Source organism: Narcine bancroftii, chromosome 4, assembly GCF_036971445.1.
Source record: "Narcine bancroftii isolate sNarBan1 chromosome 4, sNarBan1.hap1, whole genome shotgun sequence".
NCBI lineage: Eukaryota > Metazoa > Chordata > Chondrichthyes > Torpediniformes > Narcinidae > Narcine > Narcine bancroftii.
Genome location: NC_091472.1, coordinates 27,364,398 through 27,386,070, shown reverse-complemented (window position 1 = coordinate 27,386,070; position 21,673 = coordinate 27,364,398). Strand labels below are relative to the sequence as shown.

Here is a 21,673-nt window from a genome sequence, read left to right as displayed (position 1 = left end):
CTCCCCCAAACTTTAGATATTACTACTAGGCAGTTAATATACAAAATTTATTATTGTTATGTCATGTCTGCTAATGGCAACGCTAACAAAATGAGAGACGTCCATACAGTACGAGGTGAACCAGTAACCGAACTTTATTTTGAATTCCTTGTGCTGCTCGAAGAGATCGCCCATTTCCTGCGAGGGGCGCACTAGCCTTAGGAAATTATGTTAGTGTGCAACCAGGAAGTGGCACTGTCCCCTGGGCAATGCACGTCGCCAATCACAGGCTTCTCCCCAGAAGGGAAAGGAGGCCCACACCATCTTTTGTCAGACAACTGGGGCAGCGATTCGGCCCGCTACACCACCCCACCCGCCCCCAGAATCGCTGCCACCCTTTAAGCAAGTTACCTTATTGTCTTTGGGTAGGCGGCCTCAGTATCTGACCTGGGGACCCTGGGTGGGCTGGCCTGAGTCCAGATGCGCTGCCTTGAGGCAGTCAATGGTAAACATGTCCTGTCACCCACCAATGTCCAAGGTGAAAATGACACCATCCTGCAGCAAAAGCTTGAATGCGCCTTTCTAGGGGCAGTGCAGGGGTATCCCTTGCTGTCCTCTCCGCATGAAAACAGATTCAGTGGACTGCAGATTCGCCAGGACGTAGCAGGGTGGAGAGCCATGTCAGGAAGGTGGGGGAGGTTTCTGTCCACCCATTTGTTCCCTCAATCGCTGGAGGAAGTCTAGAGCACTGAGTTGTGGGCTGGGAGTGTTGAAGTGAATGTCCCCTGGGATGGTAAGCTGGGTACACCATCTTGGCTGATAGCACTGACAGACCTTCTTTTGGTGCTGTGCGAATTCCTAACAGCACCCATGGGAGTTCATCCATCCAATTCAGCCTTGTAGTCAAGCTTTCAGGGCCGCTTTCAAGTGGCAGTGGAAACGTTCAATGAGGCCATTTTACCTGAGGATGGTAGGCCGTGATGTGGTGTAACTGGCTGCCGCAGAACTTGGTTAGGTTGGCCCAGAGCAAGGACATGAGGTGGGCGCATCGGTGCGACCCATGCAGACAAGAAACCTCTGGCACAAGTCTCTATGTCACTTGAGGGCAGACATATCACTTCTGGCCAACAGGTAATACGGTCGATTACTGTGAAAAAATACCAGATACCTTGGTTCATTGGGGCGGGCCGACAATGACTACATGCATGTGGTCAAAACGGCATTGCATTGGGTCGAAACTCTGGAGCGGGGCCTTGGTGTGTCTGTGCACTTTGGTGCATTGGCAGTCCAAACCACAGGAGTCTGACAGCAGGTGGACCATGGACCTTATGGAAGGATGCGACAGATTATGTATTTGGTCAAACACCCGCCATCACCAGGTCATGGGTAAGATGGGTCTAGGGAAACTTGTGGATACATTGCACAGTGAAGTCAGGCTCCCCAATGAAGGACAGAAATCGCTAACCATTTGACTGCTGATGGCGATCCGGTAGGCATGGTCTTTGGTCAGCTCAGCAACATCGAGCCCTCCTGAGGTAGCGGCGATGGCCGGTCTGGACAGCGTGTCAGCCACAACTTTGGATTTGCCTGCGACATGGCAAATGTCCAATGTATACTCATAAATGTAGGAGAGGTGTCGTTGTTGTCTCGCCATCCACCGGTCCGAGACCTTGTTGAGTGCATGGGTGAGTCGTTTGTGGTCTGTGTAGGTGATGAAAACCCTTCCTTCTAACATGTACAGGAAATGTCGTATTGCCAGGTACAGGGCCAACAATTCACAGTTGAATGCGATGTACTTGAGTTCTGGTGTCTGGAGATGTTTACTGAAGAAAGCCGGGGGCGCCACTGTTCATCGACCTACTGCTCCAGCATTGCACTGACCACTCTGTCCGATGCATCTGTTGTAAGGGCCAGGGAGGAGGAAGAGTCTGGATTGGCCAAAGATGTGGCCTCCGTTAGTGCCACTTTGGTTAGCTGGAATGCTTCAATGGTTTTACGTGTCCACTGGAGCACCTTGTCACTAAGTTTGATCAGCTCAAGTAGATGTTGCATGAGGGTAGCTGCTCCCTGGAGGAAACGATGATAAAAATTCACCATCCCTTGGAATTCCTGAAGGTCTTTGATTATGCTCAGCCTGGGAAACACTGGATGGCTTCCACCTTTTTTGGTAGCTGTGTGGACCTCCTCTTGGGTGATACAGTGTCCCAGGAAATCGATTGTTTCCAGGTCAAACTGGCACTTACCCAGATTCACAGAGAGTCCGAACTCCTGCAACCTGCTGAAAAGGCGAGTCAGGTGCATCTTGTGTATGCTGGCGTCAGGTCTGGCGATGAGGATGTCATCCAGGTAGACAAAGATGAAAACAAAGTACCTGCCAACCACGTCCATGTGATGCTGAAATGTCTGGGCTGTGTTCTTTAGACCGAAAGGCATCTGAAGGAACTCGAAAAGGGCGAAAGGTGTAATAATGCCTGTTTTAGGGACGTCGTTGGGATGCACCGGAATCTGATGGTACCCTTTGACAAGATCCACCTTGGAAAAAATCTAACAGCCCTAGAGCCTCGTGGTGAAATCCTGGATGTGTGGGATGAGGTATCTATCTGGGAGAGTGGCGTCATTGAGTCGTCTATAGTCGCCTCATGGGCACCAACCGCCAGAGTTCTTCTGGACCATGTGTAGCAGTGACATGCAGGGGCTGTTTGAACCGTGGACAGTACCCATCTCCTCCATGGCAGTGAACTCAGTCTTGGCTTGGAGGAGTTTGTTCTGTAGGAGGCACTGTGCCAATGCGTACACTGGAGGCCCAGTGGTCTCGATGTGGTGCTCCATGCCATATGCTGGTTTAGCGTCATTGAAGTTGGGTGCCAACTGTGAAAGGTACTTGGCCAGTAGGCGGGCATATTCATTATGGTTCAGAGCGTGGATTCCTAACGGTAGAAAGGAACATTGCCGTAGAGTGAGGGGGTATGACTGGAATGTGATAGCATTGACCAAACGACATCTGTTCATGTCCACCATGAGCTCGTGTGCCTGACGAAATCTGCTCCTAGTAGGGCTTGCCCCATGGACGCAATTGTACACTTCCAGTGGAAAACCGTGTCCGCAGTATGGATTGTGACCAGGTGGGTGCTGAAACTTGGAATGGAGGAATCATTGGTTGCCTGTAGGGGAAGGCCCTAGGAATTTCGGTTTGAGTTCAAAAATTGTCGGTGGAATGAGGCTTATCTCTGCACCTGTTTCGACTAGGAAATCCCTCTTTTTTTGCTGGTCCCTGAGGTAGAGTAGGCCTTTATGTGTGCCAACTGCCAAGGCCACTATCGGCAGCCAGCCTGTCCATTTCCTACCATCACGTATGACTTGGCATTGGGGTACAAGCATGGAGTAACACACTGCCGGGCATTGCGGCTCCATCTGTGGTGCTAGAAACAGTATTTGCTCTGTTTGTCTGATTGCTCATCATGTTGCAGTTGGGCCACGGTTACTGCTGGAGGGCCCGGTGGGGGGGGTGGTGTGTGAACCAGCACGCCAATGGTGTAGATCGGTTGCATATGCACAGAGCTCTGTTGCGGGAAGCGGAAAAGTCTGTCTGCTTCTTTAGCTACCAGGTGCGGGGCGTTGAAATCCATGACGGATATTGCCGAGAAAACGTTTACCGGTAGCTTGGAGAGGAACAGGACCTCAACCAAGAAACACTTTGTGTGTCCATCCGGTAAGGCCACCATTTCATGCATGAGCTCATAGGGGTTCCTATCGCCCAGGCCTTGCATATTCAGGATGCAGACAGCGAGCTCATGTCAGCTGAGTTCCAGGGAATCGAGGAGGAAACACCAGATTTGTTTGTACTTGCATTCCATTGGAGGATTTTCCACAAAAGAGCTTATTTGGTTGCGATAGCGGTATCCAGGGCACTGATGACATGCCAGAACTTGGTATCCTCCGAAACAATACATCTGATCTGGAACTGGGACTCAGTCAGTTGTAACCAATTCCTGGGCTGATTTGCCCAGAGGGCCAGCAATTGCATGGCCACAGCATTGGTTGCAGCCATTTTGACTGTAGCAGTAGTAGCATCCTCCATTTTGTCATGTTCGAGGTGGGTTCCAAAGACATTGGAACCGTCGGCAGTGCGACTGAAATGAGAGACGTCCACTCAGAGGTGAACCAGTAAGTGAACTTTATTTTGAATTCCTCGCACTGCTCGAGGAAACCACCCACTTCCTGTGAGGGGCATGCTGGCCTTAGGAAGTGATGTCATCACATCATGGTGTCACTCTACGTCCAGTGGCATGCAACAGAGAAGCGGTGTCATCCCCCCAAGCAACATGTGTTGCCAACCTTGAGCTTTTCCTCAGAAGGGAAGGGTGTCCCTCGCCATCTAGTGTTGGATGACTGGGGTGGCAATTCAGCCCGTCTAGCCACCCGGTCACTTGGCCCACTACAGTTAGTACATTTTGATACTTTAGATGATCATCTGCTTAGGTGGAAATGCAATTGAACTTTCAAAAAAATTAGCTATGGAAGCAGATTTAGACTCTTCCCTAACTTTTTCATTATCAAAATTAACAGATAATCTGATTATGAGACATAGATTAAGGATATGGGCACAATTTAGAAGATTGTTTGGTCTTAATTTTCCCATATCCAACTCTATTATTAATAATAATCTTTTGCAGACTTTTATATTGGAGGCAGGTTTTAGAGAATGGGTTAGACTGGGTATTAAGAATCTTAGGGATTTATATATATATCCGAGGCAACTTTGCATCATCTGAATGGTTAACAGTTAAATTTAATCTTCCTAGTAGCCATTGTTTTAGATATTTACAAATTAGGCATTTTACTCATTCTAAACTTTGTAATTTGACACCAACATCCCCTCAAAACTGATAGTTATCATTAATGAAAATCTGATGGATCTAAAAATGGGTTCTGGAAATTCAATTAGTAGGGATTGGGAAAGAGATTTGAATACCTCTATTTCAGATGACGATCGGAACACTACTCTTGCCTTGATTTAGCAAAATCTCATTTTGTACATGACATTGGTTTATGGCAATTCAATGTGGTTTATAGAATGCATTGGTCTAATGTTAAATTACCTGGTTCTTATTCTGACATAGATCCAATATGTGACAGATGTAGAATTCATGAGACATCACTGGTTCATATATTTTGGGAATGACCAAAGCTAAAAGATTTTTAGGGATGATTTTTTCAGTTTCAGAGATTGTTAGGATCAAGATAGATCCTTGTCCTTGTATTGCTTTGTTTGGCTATATATTTCCTTGAACTTAATTCAGGGAAGAGTTGTAGCTTTTACATCGTTGATAGCCAGACAAGCAATTTTGATTAAATGGAAAGTAGTCTACCACTGACACACGTGCATTGGATACAAGATATCATGTCTTGTTTGAGCTTGGAGAAAATCAGTTATTCTATTAAAGAAACTATGATCGATTTTGATTAATTATGGGGCCCATTCATAGATTACTATCACAATTTGATTACATAGTCTTGAGTGCTCCGGGTGCTACTTGATCGATGTGCTGAGGTTGAAGCTCGATCCCTGGCTTATTTTTCCTTTTTGGTTGACTGTGATATAAGTGGGTGGGGTAGAATTAGCATGGGGTGTTTCCTCTTTTTCTTTCTCTTTCCTTTTTATTCATTTTTCAATTCTTTTTTAATACACAGAAGAGATTACTTTATATAGGCATCTTATCAGAATGATAAATTTATCATAGAATATGAACCAAAACTCCTTAATTAGTTTTTTTCTAATGAATAATGATTAAATGTATGCATTACTCTGCACACTTAGCTTATGATTCATATATTGTATGTTTACTCCATTAATATTGATGTGTATTCTACATATGATATATAATATTACTCTCTTTCAAATTAATAAAAATATATTAAAAAGAAAAGAGTTTTTCCTGTGGGGGAGGCACAATTATCATTTAATGGTAGCGCAAAAAAATTTTACGCAATGTACAAATGTAAAGAAATATAAACAGACAGGAAATGACAATCAATAAAGTGCACAAGTAAGAATCCTTAAATGAGTCCCTGACTGAGTTTGCCGTTGAGGAGTCTGATGGTTGAGGGGTGGCAGCTGTTCCTGAACCTGGTGGTGCGAGTCTTGTGGAACCTCTCCCTCTACGTCTTCCCTGATGGCAGCACCGAGAACAGAGCGTGTGATGGGTAGTGTGGATCCTTGATGATTGTTTTTGCTCTCGGACGGCAGCGTTCCCTGTAGATGTTCTTGATGTCCTGGGCTGTGTCCACTACCTTTTTGCACAGCTTTATGCTTGGGGGTATTGGTGTTCCCATAGCAGATTGTGATGCAGCCAGTCAGCACACTTTCCACCACACATCTGCAGAAATTTGCCAGAGTTCCCAGGTCATATCAAACTTCCACAAACTCCTGAGGAAGTAGAGGCAGTGTTGTGTTTTCTTCATGATGCCATTTGTGTGTTGGGTCCAGGAAAGATCCTCTGAGTTAGTGACTCCTGAGAACTTAAATTTGCCCACCCTCTCCACCTCTGATCCTCCAATTATCACTAGATCATACACATCTGATCTTCCATTCCTGAAGTCAACAATAAGTTCCCTGGTTTTGGTGAAATTAAGTGCAACATTGTTGTTGGTTCACCATTCAGCCAGGTTTTCCATCTCCCTCCTGTATGCTGACTCAGCGTCCCTTTTTATACATGGTGTTGTTATCGTCCAATCCACACAGCCATAGGTGTAAAGCAAGTGGAGCAGGGGGGCTAAGAATGCAGCCCAGTGGTACTCCAATACTGATGGAGATTGTGGAGTAGATGTTCTTTCCAATCCTCACTGATTGTGGTCTGGAGATGTTGAGTCCCAGGTCTTGGAGTTTGCTGATCAGTTTTGAGGGGATGTTGGTGTCAAATGCCAAATTGTAGTCAATAAAGAGCATCCTGATGTATGCATCTTAGCAGTACAGGTGTCCCAGCGCTTTGTGTAGAGCCAGTGTGATGGCATCAATCATAGATCAGTTATTATGATATGCAAAGTGGAACGTATCCACATTGCCACTCAGAGAGGGCCTGATATGCTTCTGCATCAGCCTTTCAAAATAATTCTTAACTGTTGATGTGAATGCCACTGGTCAGTAGTCACGTAGGAAGGTTACCACACTCTTCTTGGGCACAGGTACGATTGACGCCTATTTGAGACAGGTGGATATCATGCCCTGCCGGAGTGAGATGTTGAAGATATCCGTGAATACATTGGTAAGTTGGTCAGCACAGATTTCATCTGGGTGCTCCAGTTTCCATCCAGATTCCAAGGACATGCAGGGTTAGTGGATTAATTGGCAATGCAGGCTGGTCAGCAGGAAGAACCTGTAACTGTGCCATATCTCTCTATTAATTTGTTTTAATTAAAATGAAAAAGTACATGCATACAATCAACCTCAGCTGCCTCCGGCAATGTGATAGGGGATGGCACAGTCATTCCATCCTGCCTCGCTGTGACATTGTCACGATATTATTTTCCCTTTAGATTTCCATCATCCACAGTATTTAATTTCATTCTCTTTCAGTTATCTCCATTTATCACCAATGTTCCCTTTAATTTTTAATGATCAATGTGCGCAAAAATCTTACATGGTGCAATTTTTTTTCTTTTGACAAAAGTATATACACACTGAATGCTTGTGCAAATGTAAACATGAAATCGTTTCAAGATCATTTTGGCCCACCCTGTCTTTCATGGCTGATAAAACTGTTTTGGCATGTTTTAATATCATACAGGTACGATTAACTATTGGTATAACCAACTAACAAATTATCAGAAACAGTTAGCTAAAAGGTTATTTTCAATAAATATAATTATTAATTACCACATTATTTTAGAAGTAACTAACCTTTTATGTGGACCTTAATCTCCTTTGTGCGTAAAATGTACCATGTGCACACGCGCACAGCTGAGAGGGAAGTGTTTATCACCCAATCAAATTATGCATCTTATTTGATGAACCTATGCTCCTCCAAACTTTTATTTTCTCCTCTCTTGTAACATCTCATATTTACTAATTCTTAAGTCCTCCTCCATTTCTTTATTTTATTCCATTTCCTCTTCTTTTGTCCATTACCGCCCATTCTCTTTCAAGTTACATACCTTGCGTTATCTTGCTTTTCTTCAGGGTGGAAAACTACTCATTTCTTCTCAGGCAATATGAACTCTGAATCATTTCCTGTTTATATTACTTCTGCTTGTTCTGACAACCAAGATGCAATGCTTTAGACCAATGGTTTTCAAACTGCCCTGCTAAACTCACATTCCACTTTAGATAATCCCTATACCATAAGTGCTCTGTGATTCATAAGGGATTGCTTAAGGTGGTATGTGAGTTCAGCGGGCAATTTGAAAACCAATGCTTTAGACTCTATTGCAGGGGTGTCAAACTCAAATTCACAGAGGGCCAAAATTAAAAACTTGGACTAAGTCGAGGGCCGAACTAAATATTTATTGAAAATTTTCAACAACATCTGCATGTTTTCTCTTCTTTCAACATATGTAATGTTAAACTTTAGGATATAACTTTAGGAGGATAATGTTACAGGTCAGGAGTAGGTAGCTCAAGTTCACCCTTTGTTGACCTGAGGGAAACATATTTGGTCCCTGTGGAGATGTAGTCAGCATTCACAGGCTGTGTCCATTTTGGCCTGCATCAGGACTCAGCATTTCCTGCTCACTCCTCAGGCTCTAGGCCTCTATTCACCCTCGACCCACCATCCCTCTACCTGACCAGTCCTTTACCCAACCTCTACTCACCCCTCACTCCACTCGCTCTGCCTCTACCCACCCCATCCTATACACGCCCCTCTACTGCCTCTCCCCTCAACCTGTTCCTCCCTCTACCCGTCTCTCACCCTCTAATCACCCCTCCCCTACTCGCCCTGCCCCTCCCCTTTTACCTCTTCCCTATCCACCCCTCCTTCTACTCATCCCTCCCTCTAACTGCCCCTCGCACCACCATAACTTCCCCTGCCCATTACTCCTCACCTACACCCTCTGCCCACCCCTGCTTACCCACCCACTCAGGCCCAGCGCGCTGCTGATCAGCCTTTGCGGACAGCCACCCTCTCTCTCTTCATGTGCAGGGCCGAACCAGCCGTCCCTGGGGTCCGCGCGGGTGCAAGCGCTGAAGGCCGTGGCGACCAGGAGAAGTGCGCTCGCGCTGTGGAAGGGCCGTCCGGTGCCAGTCGCGCGGGGCTCGCGCTGCCCGGGAGCCGTGCGCAGCCTGCCATGCCCGTCGCGCCGACAGGAAATCACAGGCGCTCGCCCATCCGCCGCACCGCTCGACAGGTGGGAGAAGGGACTGGTTGTGCCGGGAGCTTGCCGGCTGATGACATCGTCAGACTTCTCGTGTTACAATTTCTCGTGTTACAATGAGGAAGGATGTGCAATGAAGGGGGAGGATGGTGGGGGTGACATGACCAAAAAACAGCATCGGCTCTCGCTGCAGGGCGGGCCACCTCTAATACATTTTTGAAATGATCTTGCGGGCCAAATATAATTATATCGCCGGCCAAATTTGAATTTCAGCAGCGTATGGACCACTTGAAGCCCGTCATGATCCTCTCCATGGTTCACTCTCTTTCTCAGTTGTATGTCATTTGCTAATTTGGAAAATAGTACTCAAATTACAATGAGTTCAGGAATGCTGTAGTCCAATTTAAATCTATTCTCGCTTGTCTGGAATATAATTTTTCATTTATGCTCTTCAGTTCCTGACCATTAGTCAATTTTTAATCCTTGCTGCGGAACCATGTCCTTCAACCTTAACATTATTATCCTGTATTTTATCATATGCCTGTTAAAAATCCACACACACACTCCATTCAACTCATTTCCCCTCTCAAGCCTCGCAGTTACCTCCTCAAAATATTCTATCACGTTAAAATTCAATTTACCTTCAATAAATGCATGCTCTTTTTCCAATTTAATCCACAATTGTCCAAATGACTTCTAATTTTGTCCCTGATGATAATTTCTTAATTTTCCTCACAATCAAAGTTAAACTATCCGTCTGTGCTTGTTAGATTTATTCTTACACCGTTTTCTGCCGAGGGATGCAATACTCAAGTTCAAGTTTATTATCGTAGGTGTGTGGGTGTGTCTGCATGGGTGTATGTGTGCATGCATTCACATAAAAGGCATAATCACATCTATAAATAAAGGCATAATTTAAAATAAATATATAAATATTTTGGGATGATTTGCTCAGTTGCAGGGTACTGTTCATCAACCACAAAGCCTGCAAGAAGAAGCTATTTCCCAACCTGGCAGTCCTGATTTTGAACCTCCTGTACCTCCATCTTGATGGTAGTAGGTCAAAGATACTGTGTGCTGGATGGAAAGGGTCCCCAATAATTCTTTGAGCCTTATTTAAGACACGCTCCCAGTAATTGTTGTCAGTAGAGGAAAGGGAGTCCTCAGTCATTTGATCACCCTCTGTATTGACTTCCGGTCTTATGCTTTGCAGCTACCATTCCATGCAATGATACAGCTAAAAAGGATTGTGCACCTGTAAAATGTCAAGATGGGAGGGAGGAGAGGTGTGTGGAGGGGTGGTCAGTAGCCTTGCCTTCCTTAGCCTCTTTAAGAAGTGCTGCTGCACCTTTCTGACTAATGAGAGGTGTTGTCGATTCAGACCTCAAGTAATTGCCATGTGAAAGCATTCAATTTAGTTATATTGTTGACAAGGGCATCCAGAAAATTCAGTCATAGTTTTTCAGAGAGATGAATAGAAGCCATTCAACAATGTTTGGACTTCATATCCCTGTTTTCAGGAACTACCAACAAGCGCATGTAATCCATGTCCCTTTTCCCAAGACTGCTTTTATATCCAGCCACCAGCTGGTTCGTACTGGTGTTCATATTGTAGTTTATCCATGCACCCAATTCGGAGTATATATTATGAAAGGTTAAAAATGGCTGGAGTCCAAAGGGTTGGCAGAGGAGGGGATCCAACTGGTGTTTTGTGGTCAGTGTGAGAAAGGTCTCATGATTCAATGGCAACGAGACTGAGGCAAACATTGGGAGTGAAGCAGCTCTTTATTAACAAATTTGTGTGACGCAAGCATTGAGAATAGGAGTGGGAAAAGGCCACTTGAACCTTCAACATGATCAAGGCTGACCCTCATGTTTCCTTGCTCTCCCCACATTCCTTCATGAATTTTGTATCTAGGAATGTATCTCTTTCTTAAGTATATCCTGCAATGCAGTCTGCTCCACACTCATTAGACAAGAATTCCAAAAGTTCAACACCCTGAGTGAAGGATTTTTTTTTTCTTTTTTCCAGTCTTAAATATCTTATCCTGCATTCTGAGATGATTTTCTCGAAGCCTTTCCCACCCCAAATCAGGTCAAGTATCCTCCCTATATCAAGGACCTGTCTCAATTGTGTCTCCTTCAATGTGGTTTCCTTTCATTCCAAACCCTCAGCCTAGTTGACACAATCTCTCCTCATTACGGCTAAGTTTAATTTGAGAGAAAATTGAAGCTCAAAAGAAAGCTTGCTCGGCCATTCAACAAAATCATGGCTTATCCTGCATCTCAACATCATTTTCCAGCAGTATGCCGATCCATCAATTCCTTTAATGTACAAGATTGAATTGATCTCAGCTTTGAATGAATTCACACCTGAGCCTCTCCAACATTCTGGGTGAGATCATTCCAAAGCTCCATCATCCCCTGAGTGAAGAAATTTGAAGCAATCCAGCTGAGAATTTTGATATTTTGGAATTTACATGCATAATACAGGCACCAAAGAGGCCAACACTGTCCCCACCTACCCACAGGTTGGTGAGGGTGCACTGGGAAAGTCACAACTGTATACTTTGCTGGGAGATGTTCACCACCTTCTGCTGATTGGCAGGTTAAAAGCCCAACATTAGCCTGGGAGCCGATCGCTGCAAACCAGTTTTTTATTCTCTGTTCCAGGGTGAGTAAACAAATAATTTTACGAGAGAAAAAAAAACTAATCTCATTAGAGAAAGAGAGTTAAGAGGTTGCCAAATCTACATTTGATGTAAAAGAAAATAAATGACATGCACAACAGCCGAGATCAGCTAAACAAGTCATGTCACAACAATAACCTCAAAGTTAACTAAAGTAATCAACAGTGGACTTCAGAAAGGGAATTGAGGAGAACACAATCTAATCCTCACTGAGCAGTAAAGAAGGTAAAGAACTTCAATTTACTGAAAAATCTGTCATGTTGATGAAATTATGAAGAAGGCTTGGCAGCGGATATACTTTGTGAGGAGTTTGAAGAGATTTGGTATGTTACTAAAGGCGCTTGTACCATGGAGAGCATTCTGATTTGGTGTGTAGCTGTCTGGTATGGAGGTGCCAGGATATGGAAAGGCTACAGAGGGTTGTAAACTTGGCCAATGCCATCCTGGGCATTAGTCTGCACTCCATTAAGGACAACGTAAGATGCAGTGTCTTAAGAAAGCATATTCTATCATCAAGGAAGCTCAGCAGCCAGGCTATGCGCTCTTCTCACTGCTACCATCAGGAAGGAGGTACAGAAGCCTGAAGACAAAAACAACTTCTTCCCCTCTGGCATCAGATTTCTGAACGGACAATGAACCTATGGTCACTTACCCACTTTTTTCTCTCTTTTGCATCAATTATTTATTGTTAAAGATTGCATTTACGGAACTGTAATTTATTGCAATTTTGTACCTGCAATGCACAATACCGCTCCCGCAAAACAACAAAATTTTGTGACACATTCATTACAATAAACCTAATTCTAATTCTGAAATGCAGAAAATGCTGAATGATTTAATTATCACCACAGAGCAACGTCAGCAAAGGAGGTCATCCTGATGCAATAAGCTACATATACAAAATAAGCTGATTACTCCCTCAGGCGAAATCTAGCCTGACTGTACAAGGTCACATGAAATTAGGTTACAATCTGCATTGAAATTGGAATGAACCTTGTTTAAGCACCAACACCAAAATGTGAAGTCCACAGATTTAAGGACACATCAACATAAGAAACTAAGAGCATAACAAATACTTATCAAATGTGACAGGTGAAAAATATATAAAAAATATCACATTCCTTTTGCAAATTTAACAATGGCATCCAATTAGAAAGCATCTCCAGTGTAGCCAAAAGCACTAAAGTTGTCTTACTGAAGTGACAATTGCTAATGGAATGGCTGGCTCTCTGCCAGAAAATTAGGTGGACCAAAGTTTGAGTGAAGAGGCAGGTTTTCACTGGGATTTTTGAAAGAGAATGAGAATCCCAACCTGATATTTGACTTTCAACTTGATCACAAGCAGGCAATGGGTGAACAATGTAAGGTAAAACATCATGAGATGGGAATGTGTAGGGAGTTACCCTGTACAGGGCTGTAACAAGAAGGGGAGGTGTCCTTGTACTCCTGTTAGGTAAAACATCATGAGATGGGAATGTACAGGGCTGTAACAAGATGTGAATGCATCCTTGTACTTACAAGATAAGAGAGACATTGATGGATTGAGAGGCAGGAAGCTAGCAGGGAAAGGATAGCAACAGTTTTAGTCATTGGACAAGTAATGATATGATGATGTTCTAAGCACATATCCAAGGGTATAAAAAATCACCATTTTGCTGATAACGGCAGAATGCATTCTCCGACTAACATGGTTGGTCGCAAGTGTTACAATCCGGTAATAAAGAACAAAGAACCCTGATTTCGACTCAGCCTGGTGTTTGTCTCACTCATTCATGAACAAAGCAGACCTAACAACAACTCCAGGCACAGATGGAGGACAATTGTGATTTTTCCAGCACACTGTCACCATCCCATGGACAGGATGAGAAGTGGAGGGCCTACAATGGAGCAACAGAATTCTAAAGCATAGCAAGATTGTTGTAGTTCACAAAGGAAGGACATGCAAGTTTCCAACAGATCTGATGGGGCTAAGGAGTAACAAATGGATTTAACTCTGACAATGGTGAGGTATTGCTCATGGGTAAATCAAACCAGAGGAGGACTTGCACAGTAAATGGCAGGCCCTGCATAGATTTGTTAATTGATCCAACCCTGATGACCGAAGGCTGTTTTCAATTTTGTGTGGGCTTAACCTTTATATAATACTTTTGAATAATGAGGCACTTTTGCCAATTGCACTTTGGCTCTTCCTTACCATCACCGACTTCGAAGTCCTTGAATGCAAGCTCAGACCCCGAGTCATCCAGCAGTACCTCTCCGTTCAGAGTGAATGTCATGGTGTGTTCGTTCATGTCAGCCAGGCAGCCGACAACATCGCCCGCTTGCCAGGAGCGGCCAAAATGTTCGTTACCCTGGTGCCACCGCTGGGCCTGTGGCAGACACCAAGTGTAAATGTTATAAGGCGAATACACTCTGTGCACCATTGTACAATCATGTTAACAGGGCAGAATGCGCGCGCACAGACACAAATACGCAAATTATCATTGCCTTCTGAAACAAGGAGTAATGACTGAACATTTCCATTTGTAGTGTCTTGGTCACATTACCATATGACGTACCATTGGCCTATCAAGTCTCCGAGTAATCCCATCTCTCCTTAAGTTTCTTTGAAACCTGTTCTTCACATATTGCCAACAGCTGCTTCTACCCCAAATCTCCCACTCACCTGCACACAAGGGGCAACCTGTAGTTGGCAAATCAACTTTCTCTTCTTGGAATGCAGGTAGAAACTAGACATCATAGGGAGAGAGTGCAAACTCCACACCCTCCCTGTACTGCCCAAACCCTAACCAGAACGACTCCCGGATCACCAAAATATCTCCCTGCACTATTGAAATATCTCTTTGTTTTAGTATCAACTGCAACTGCAACTACTTATTTTGATATATCCATTTATTTTGTTTATCTGTCATATTTTGATCATTCAATTTAAACTATTGTTATTGGTGATTTTTCTGTACCTGTGTGTCTTCAGCCAGCAAGAATTTCAGTGCAGCTACACATTGTACTGACAATAAATTCTCACACTCATACAGTGCTGGAGGTCAGGATCAAATCGACGTTACCATTGAGGGGAGGCATTCTCGCTGCTGGCTGTGCCAACATGCCGCACAACAGGACCAAAGAATACATCGCGCTTATTAAAATGAAGGTATTGGTTACCGTCTTGGCTCAATGAAAGGAATTTGTTCTTGGGCTTGACAGCACAGCGAAATGGTATTTTTAAATGAAGTGCAACTGTCAGAGCAAATCTCTGATGTTAGCTTAGTTCTGCTCCCAAACAACCATTTGGTGTAAAGTCCAATGTTTCTACGGCGAGGGGAACTGGCTGCTCTCATGCATTTCTCATCAACTCTTTCCACAGCAGCTATATATTGTGGTGTAGGGAAGAATCAAAATTGTAACAGGACAAGGGTAGGAGGGGTGCATTGTTAGGGCAGCTCACAGAGCTTTCAATGGCTGTGCTGCACCCAGCCGTGATCATCATTGCCTAAAAGAGACCAAGTTTTTTCCGTCCTCAGCTAAAGAGCAGCACAGCTGGTACAGTGGCTGCTCCACCACCCCAGAGCTCCAGGTTTGATCCTGACTTCGCTGCTCTCTATGTGGTGTTTGCATCTGAGTTTCAGCCAGGTGCGCCACTCTAAAAAGAAATTAAATTTAGACATACAGCACGGTAATGGGCCATTTCAGCCATGACTCAGTGCTACCCAATAAACCTACACCCCACCCCCGTACGTTATGAGAAAACTGGAGCTCCCGGGGTAAAACCCCCCGCAGGCATGGGGAGTACGTACAAACTCCTTACAGACAGCGCAGGATTTGAACCCCAGTCCTGATCGCCGGCACTGTAAATGCATTGCGCTAACCGTTACACCAACTGGCTGCCCCATCCCCCAAAAACATGCAGATTAGCTGCCTCCAAATTGACCACTGTATGTGGGTGGGCGATAGTATCGGTGGGGGTGGGAGGGAAGAGGAGAGGGTTGATTAGAATGTGAGGAGAATAGAAGAAGATCAACAGAAGATGATCAGTGCAGACTCAACAGACCGAAGGGTCTGTTTCTGCACCATGTGTCAATAGCTCAATGATACATTTATCAAAGTTGTCTGCAAGGAGTTTGTACATTCTCCCATGTCCACATCGGTTTCCTCCAGGTGTTCTGGTTTCTTCGCACCCTTCAAAAAACATACAAGTTTGTAGGTTAATTGGTGCATTTCGGCTGCACAGACCCCAGAAGGGCCTGTAACTGTGCTAAATGTCTAAATTTAAAAATTAACATTAAAAGTCTGCACCTGCCATTAAAACATTATCAATGTTTGTGTGTAGCAATTTCAGTAAATGTGTCAACAGCAAAATCCTATTAACATGTAGAGAGTGTGGAGATAAAATAAACCGATTGTTTCTGCCTTTCTCTAATATTCCCAAATTCCCTGTCTCCCGAATACCAACCTTGAAACCATCGAACACGAAGGACTGGTCATCGGTGCCAAGTTCCTGATCCGCCCGGCAGCCGGGTCTGGTCCAGCCAATCCGCATGTCCCCAACAGTCACCGCTTCAAACTCAAAGTACCATTTCCCACTTTTCACTGCGTAGGTTTTCTCCGCACGGAAAATGCGAAACCTCTGAGCTGCGTTGTTTGACTGAGCAGAACGGGCAGCTGCAATTTACCCCAAAAATAAAACACAAGAAAGAAATAATGCAGAAAATGTTAGAAATTCTTAACGCGCCATCCATGAAGCGAGAGAGAGTTCATGTTTCAGGTCGACTCTTCTCAAAACATACTTCTGCAAAGTAGTGGTGTAACACAAACAAGTGGAATTTTTGGGACGACTGTACGAGATAGTTAAAATTTGTTTGGACGTTTTATTTTATGTGCATAATGAAGGAGCTAGGATTTATCTTCAAGCAGCCGTGGCAGAGTGAAGTTCCAGCAAGTGGACAACTTCAGGTGTGATGTTCTTTTCCCTGTGGAGGATTCAGTAATTGGGAGGTATATACTCAGTTCTAGATTTGGCAATGGATGCAGCACATCTGCAGAAAAAATGGCATCCTTCAATGCCAAGAGCAGAAACGTTCACCCCAACTCCCAAAGAAAAATAAGGTAAAAAAAATAAAGAACAGTTCATCATTCTTTTACTCCATCCATTTCACACTTACACTAAAAGTAAAACCCCGTAGGGATGCACCTACATACCCCAATCACCTTCAGGCTAGGAACAGATCAACCTCCTCTCCTCACGACAGCCTCAAATTGAACAACATCCAGATGTTTTCCACCATGTTGCACCTCCAGTTAAGCGTCACTGAATCCATCCAACTTCCTTCATGAAATTCCAAAAGATAATTTCATGCAGGAAGTCATTTGATTAAAAGAACGAGGGATGTTCGAGATGTGGAAGACAACATTCGACATGAAACAGCTGGCTGCGCCTTCAGGGTGTCTTGAAGGCAGGCCCATGTAAATGGAAGCAAGGTGCCTACAATTATAGAACCAGATTAATTTGAATCGAATATTAAAGGCTTCCTCTTCCCATGATCACCACTAACAATCTGAGGAACAATGTCTGAAATAACTGGAAAAGCTCCGCAGACCAGGAAGTTGGCTGGAATCCATCAAAGAACTCAGGCTATTCACCACAGGCTCCAACTGGCAAAGAAATCATGAAAATCAGTTCCATTTGCAGGCATACTTGTAGTTCAGGAATATTTAACATCTTACGTCAGTGGTAGGGAGACTGATTAAGAAACTGCAAGTGTCTCTATCCATAACAGCTAATAGCTACTTATTAACACATTATTTCCTGCTATTTCTTCATTGATAACGAGATGTAGGAACTGTGTGGTTGGTTTCTTCTGAAAACTATCCACTTTTTATTTCAAATTTGTTTGATCATTTTTTTTTGATTAGGCTTCACTGTGATTACATTCTATTTATCTCATTTCTTCATTTAATTTAATTTTTGGAAAAAGCTTGGTAACAGACCCTTCAAGCCCATGTTGCCCAAATACACCCATGTGACCAATTAACCTTCCAAACCCTAATACTGTATTTCTTTATCCTTTATTGTTCATTACAAGACAAAGGAAGCATCAGGAGGGAGACTCTCCCTTATTTCTGAGGCAGTTACGCGGGACTCATCCTCTCAGGGTCCAGCTGAGGCAGGGCCATGAGCACTGGTCCTTCCCCATTAAACCATTGTGGGGGCTACACTGAGCATCAATGCGTCCCTCAGCATGTACATCCACCTTGGAATGTGCCAGGTGGCAGCCTTGACTTATGGGCATCATCTTACTCTGGAAAACCCAACAACCTTCAGGCAGACCAAGGTGAACTTAACAAGCGACTTATCGTGGACACACATCTCCTCACTTGTCATGAAGGTGAAACAGTGACGACACATCCTGAGATGACTGAGACCACCATCCTGTCACTCTTTCTATTGAGAGTGTCCTGGCTGGCTGCATGACAGTGTGGTATGGTTCCTGTAGAGCACTATCAGAGGTCAATCCACGGCACCGTAAGAGTAACAGAGAGGATCACTGGGGTCATTCCCCCCCCCCCCCACAACCCCACCATTAACGTGACTCACCGAGATCGTTATCTGAAAAGGGCGTGCAAAATTGTTAAGGACCCCTACCAACCTGAACACAGCATCTTCCAGCTACTCCCATTGGGAAAGAGACACAGGAGTATCAGGGCCAGAACCACTAGGGTGAGAAACATCTTTTTACCACAGGCAGTGAGAATGATGAATGACTAATGAACTGCTCGTACAATCCCTACAATTTATTTAACAATATTTATTTTTAGATATGTACTGAATATAAATTGCTTGTAAATAATGTGGGGGGTATGTCTACATATGTATGTGCTTGTATGTTTTTACAGCGAGGAGCAAAGAACGCTGTCTCATCCAGTTGTATTTATACAAATGGATGACGAGAATAAATCTGAACTTGATCTTCCAGCAGCACTTAAGGAGTTCTCCACTCTGCAGCTGCTCGGGCAGAATGAGCAGCACTTACTTTATCCTTTTCCGGACCTTGTGAAGCACACAGCTCAAGATGGAATGGATGATTATCTCTGCCATGCAGACATCCTGAGGGCAGCAAAAAGGGTGAGAATGAGACCCTGGTTGTAGTGGAGGGTGGGCTTCAAGCCATGCTTCTATGTTCTGCCAGAGCCATTGAGTCAAATGACTTCAACCATCTGCTCCGGAAAACCATTCCAAACGATCCACCAAGCCTTCTCCCACAGGGCTGCAGGATGTTCTGGGCTGAACAATGCCTGATGGACTTGAGGGAAAAGGTGCCCTGCTGCCAAAACATTGCTGCAATGTGAAGCCATGGGGACCAGCAACGTGAAACACACAGAGAATTCAAAACCTGAGACAGGCAAATGCATAAAGTTACCATCAGGGGTCCCAGGATGCGCCTTTTAATTTATACGTTGATGCGAACTTGCTGCGAGATTTTTCTCGTTTCACTGAGAAATAAAAACAAAGCACGTTGTGGCTCTCACTTCCATCGCAAGGTGAGCTTGACACAAGCGGCAGGCTGTGAGAAGCTCAGTCCCAGTCCATTCTCATGATGGTTGGTTTTCCCACAGATGATGGTGACTCTCATGTTAAAAAGTGTTTCCCTGTACAGTTTCCAGATTTTGCATCCCAATGCATACGAGTGATGAGATTTTACAACAATCATCAAGACTAACATTTCATTCCAAGTTTTCAAGCTCTGATTTTTTTTTAAATATCTCTTCTGCCATCAATTGAGCCCTTACCCGCATCTCCTCCATTTCCCACACATCTGTTCTAGCCCCCTCCACCACAAGACGCAACAGGGACAGTGTGAAGGTTAAAACCTTGTGTTTTTGATTTTTGTTAATTTTGGTGCCTATCCCTTTAAGGAACTGTTGTTTGTAGTGTTACCATAGTTACTGTGACATCATATGTCGTAATATCCAGGCGTACGGAGAGTTTGTATCTCATTCATCGAAGAACCATGAAGGATACGTTAGCTCAAGATACTTTTCTTTGAATTTATCTTATTTCATCTTAATCATCTTATTTTGATTTATATCTGTTTAAAGTTGAATATGGCTATCACTATACAGTATGCTTTGTTTTTCATAATATGAAAATCTCAATGCAAAGTTATGCAAAATGTCTATTGGTTTTATCAATGAATTAAAGCTATTTACAGCTGCAACTACAAAATTTAATTTATTGGATTAATAAGATAGTAATTCAGAATAATTTGGGAAATACGAGAGTTTGGAATGTGTCATTGATAGACAGGATTCCCCTTGTTCTCTCCTACCAGCTCCCACACCCAATCTATTATTCTCTGTAATTTCCACCACCAGACCTCAGCACCAGATACATCTTCCCCTCTCTGCATTCCGCAGGGACCGCTCCCTCTGTAACTCTGTCATCCACTCACCCTTTTCCATTAATCAACCCCTTGGTACCTGCCCCTGTGACTGCAGGAAGTGCCACAATTGTGTCCACACCTCCTCCCTCACCATCATTTGGGGCCCCAAACAATCCTTCCAAGTGAATCTGCAGGGGTCATCTATTGCATCTGGTGCTACCATTATGGAGTCCTCTGCATCGGAGAGACTGGATACAGACTGGAAGATCACTTTGTTGAGCACCTTCACTCTGGTTGCTGCAATATCAAGGACCTCCAAGAGGCCAACCATTTTAATTCCACACCCCATTCCCAAACCAACACATCTGACTGTAGCCTCAAACACTGCCAGAGTGGGGCCACCCGCAAACTGGAGGAACAATATCTAATATTCCAATTGCAAGATGGCATTAAGATCAACTTCTCCATTTCCTGTCAACCACCTCCCTCTCATTCTCTTTTCCCCTAACCTTCAGTCCCCTTTCCTCCAGATCCCCTTCCCTCTCGATTCAGAGAGTACCCCCTTCCCCATCGCTTCTTAGCTTTTTTTTTCTCTTTTGCTGACCACCCATAGACACCAATGATCTCTTGCCTGTGCTCCTCCCCCTGTCCCTTCTTCCCTCTTCTCCCCACCTTTTCATTCAGGTACCTGCCTGCTTTCTGCTCGTACCTGGAAAAAAGACTATGCTGCATGGCGTGCTGAGTATCTCCAGCATTTTATTTTTGTATTAAACTATAATCACAGTGTCTGTTGACTTTCCTGTTTAAAAGGTAAATGGAGCTTGGTGGGGGAAAGGTGGAAAAGGTGAAGGTAGAGACAGCTGCTGGAGTGATCATTGAGCGAAGAAAGAAATATTTCAGATGCATGCCCCAATTTGCGATCAGGTGAAGCAGAGACAGAAATAGGAAAAGGGATGGCAACCTTACAAGAGTCAGGGTGGAAAAGATAGCAAAGGAGTCAATAGGTTGATAATAAATGCTAGTGGTTATTTTGCCTCCCGAAATGGAGACAGAGCAATCCAGAAAAGGGAGAGATGTGTCAGAAATAGTCCAAGTGAATTTGAGAAGAGGGTGGAAATTAACTTTAAAATTCTAAAGATACACCATGGTAGGAGGTCCTCTGGCCCATGAAACCCAGTGCCTTCAAATTACACCCAATTAACATTTTGGAGGGTGGGAGGAAACTGGATCACTACGAGAAATCTCACACAGTTTGCATGGAGAACATGCAAACTCCTTACGGACAGCACCGAATTTAAACCCTGGTGCTGTAATAGC

At 44.1% G+C, this 21,673-nt stretch overlaps 1 protein-coding gene across 1 annotated transcript in view; it reads right to left on the bottom strand.

The window, feature by feature from the left end:
• ryr2a (ryanodine receptor 2a (cardiac)) overlaps positions 1 to 21,673 on the bottom strand; it is a 612,110-nt gene that overhangs the window by 388,606 nt on the left and 201,831 nt on the right. The window contains exons 27-28 of the mRNA XM_069936123.1: positions 16,429 to 16,637; positions 14,173 to 14,347 (exon numbers count right to left, since the gene is read on the bottom strand). Coding sequence (XP_069792224.1) covers positions 14,173 to 14,347; positions 16,429 to 16,637 — 384 coding nt within the window. The remainder of the gene's footprint in view (positions 1 to 14,172; positions 14,348 to 16,428; positions 16,638 to 21,673) is intronic.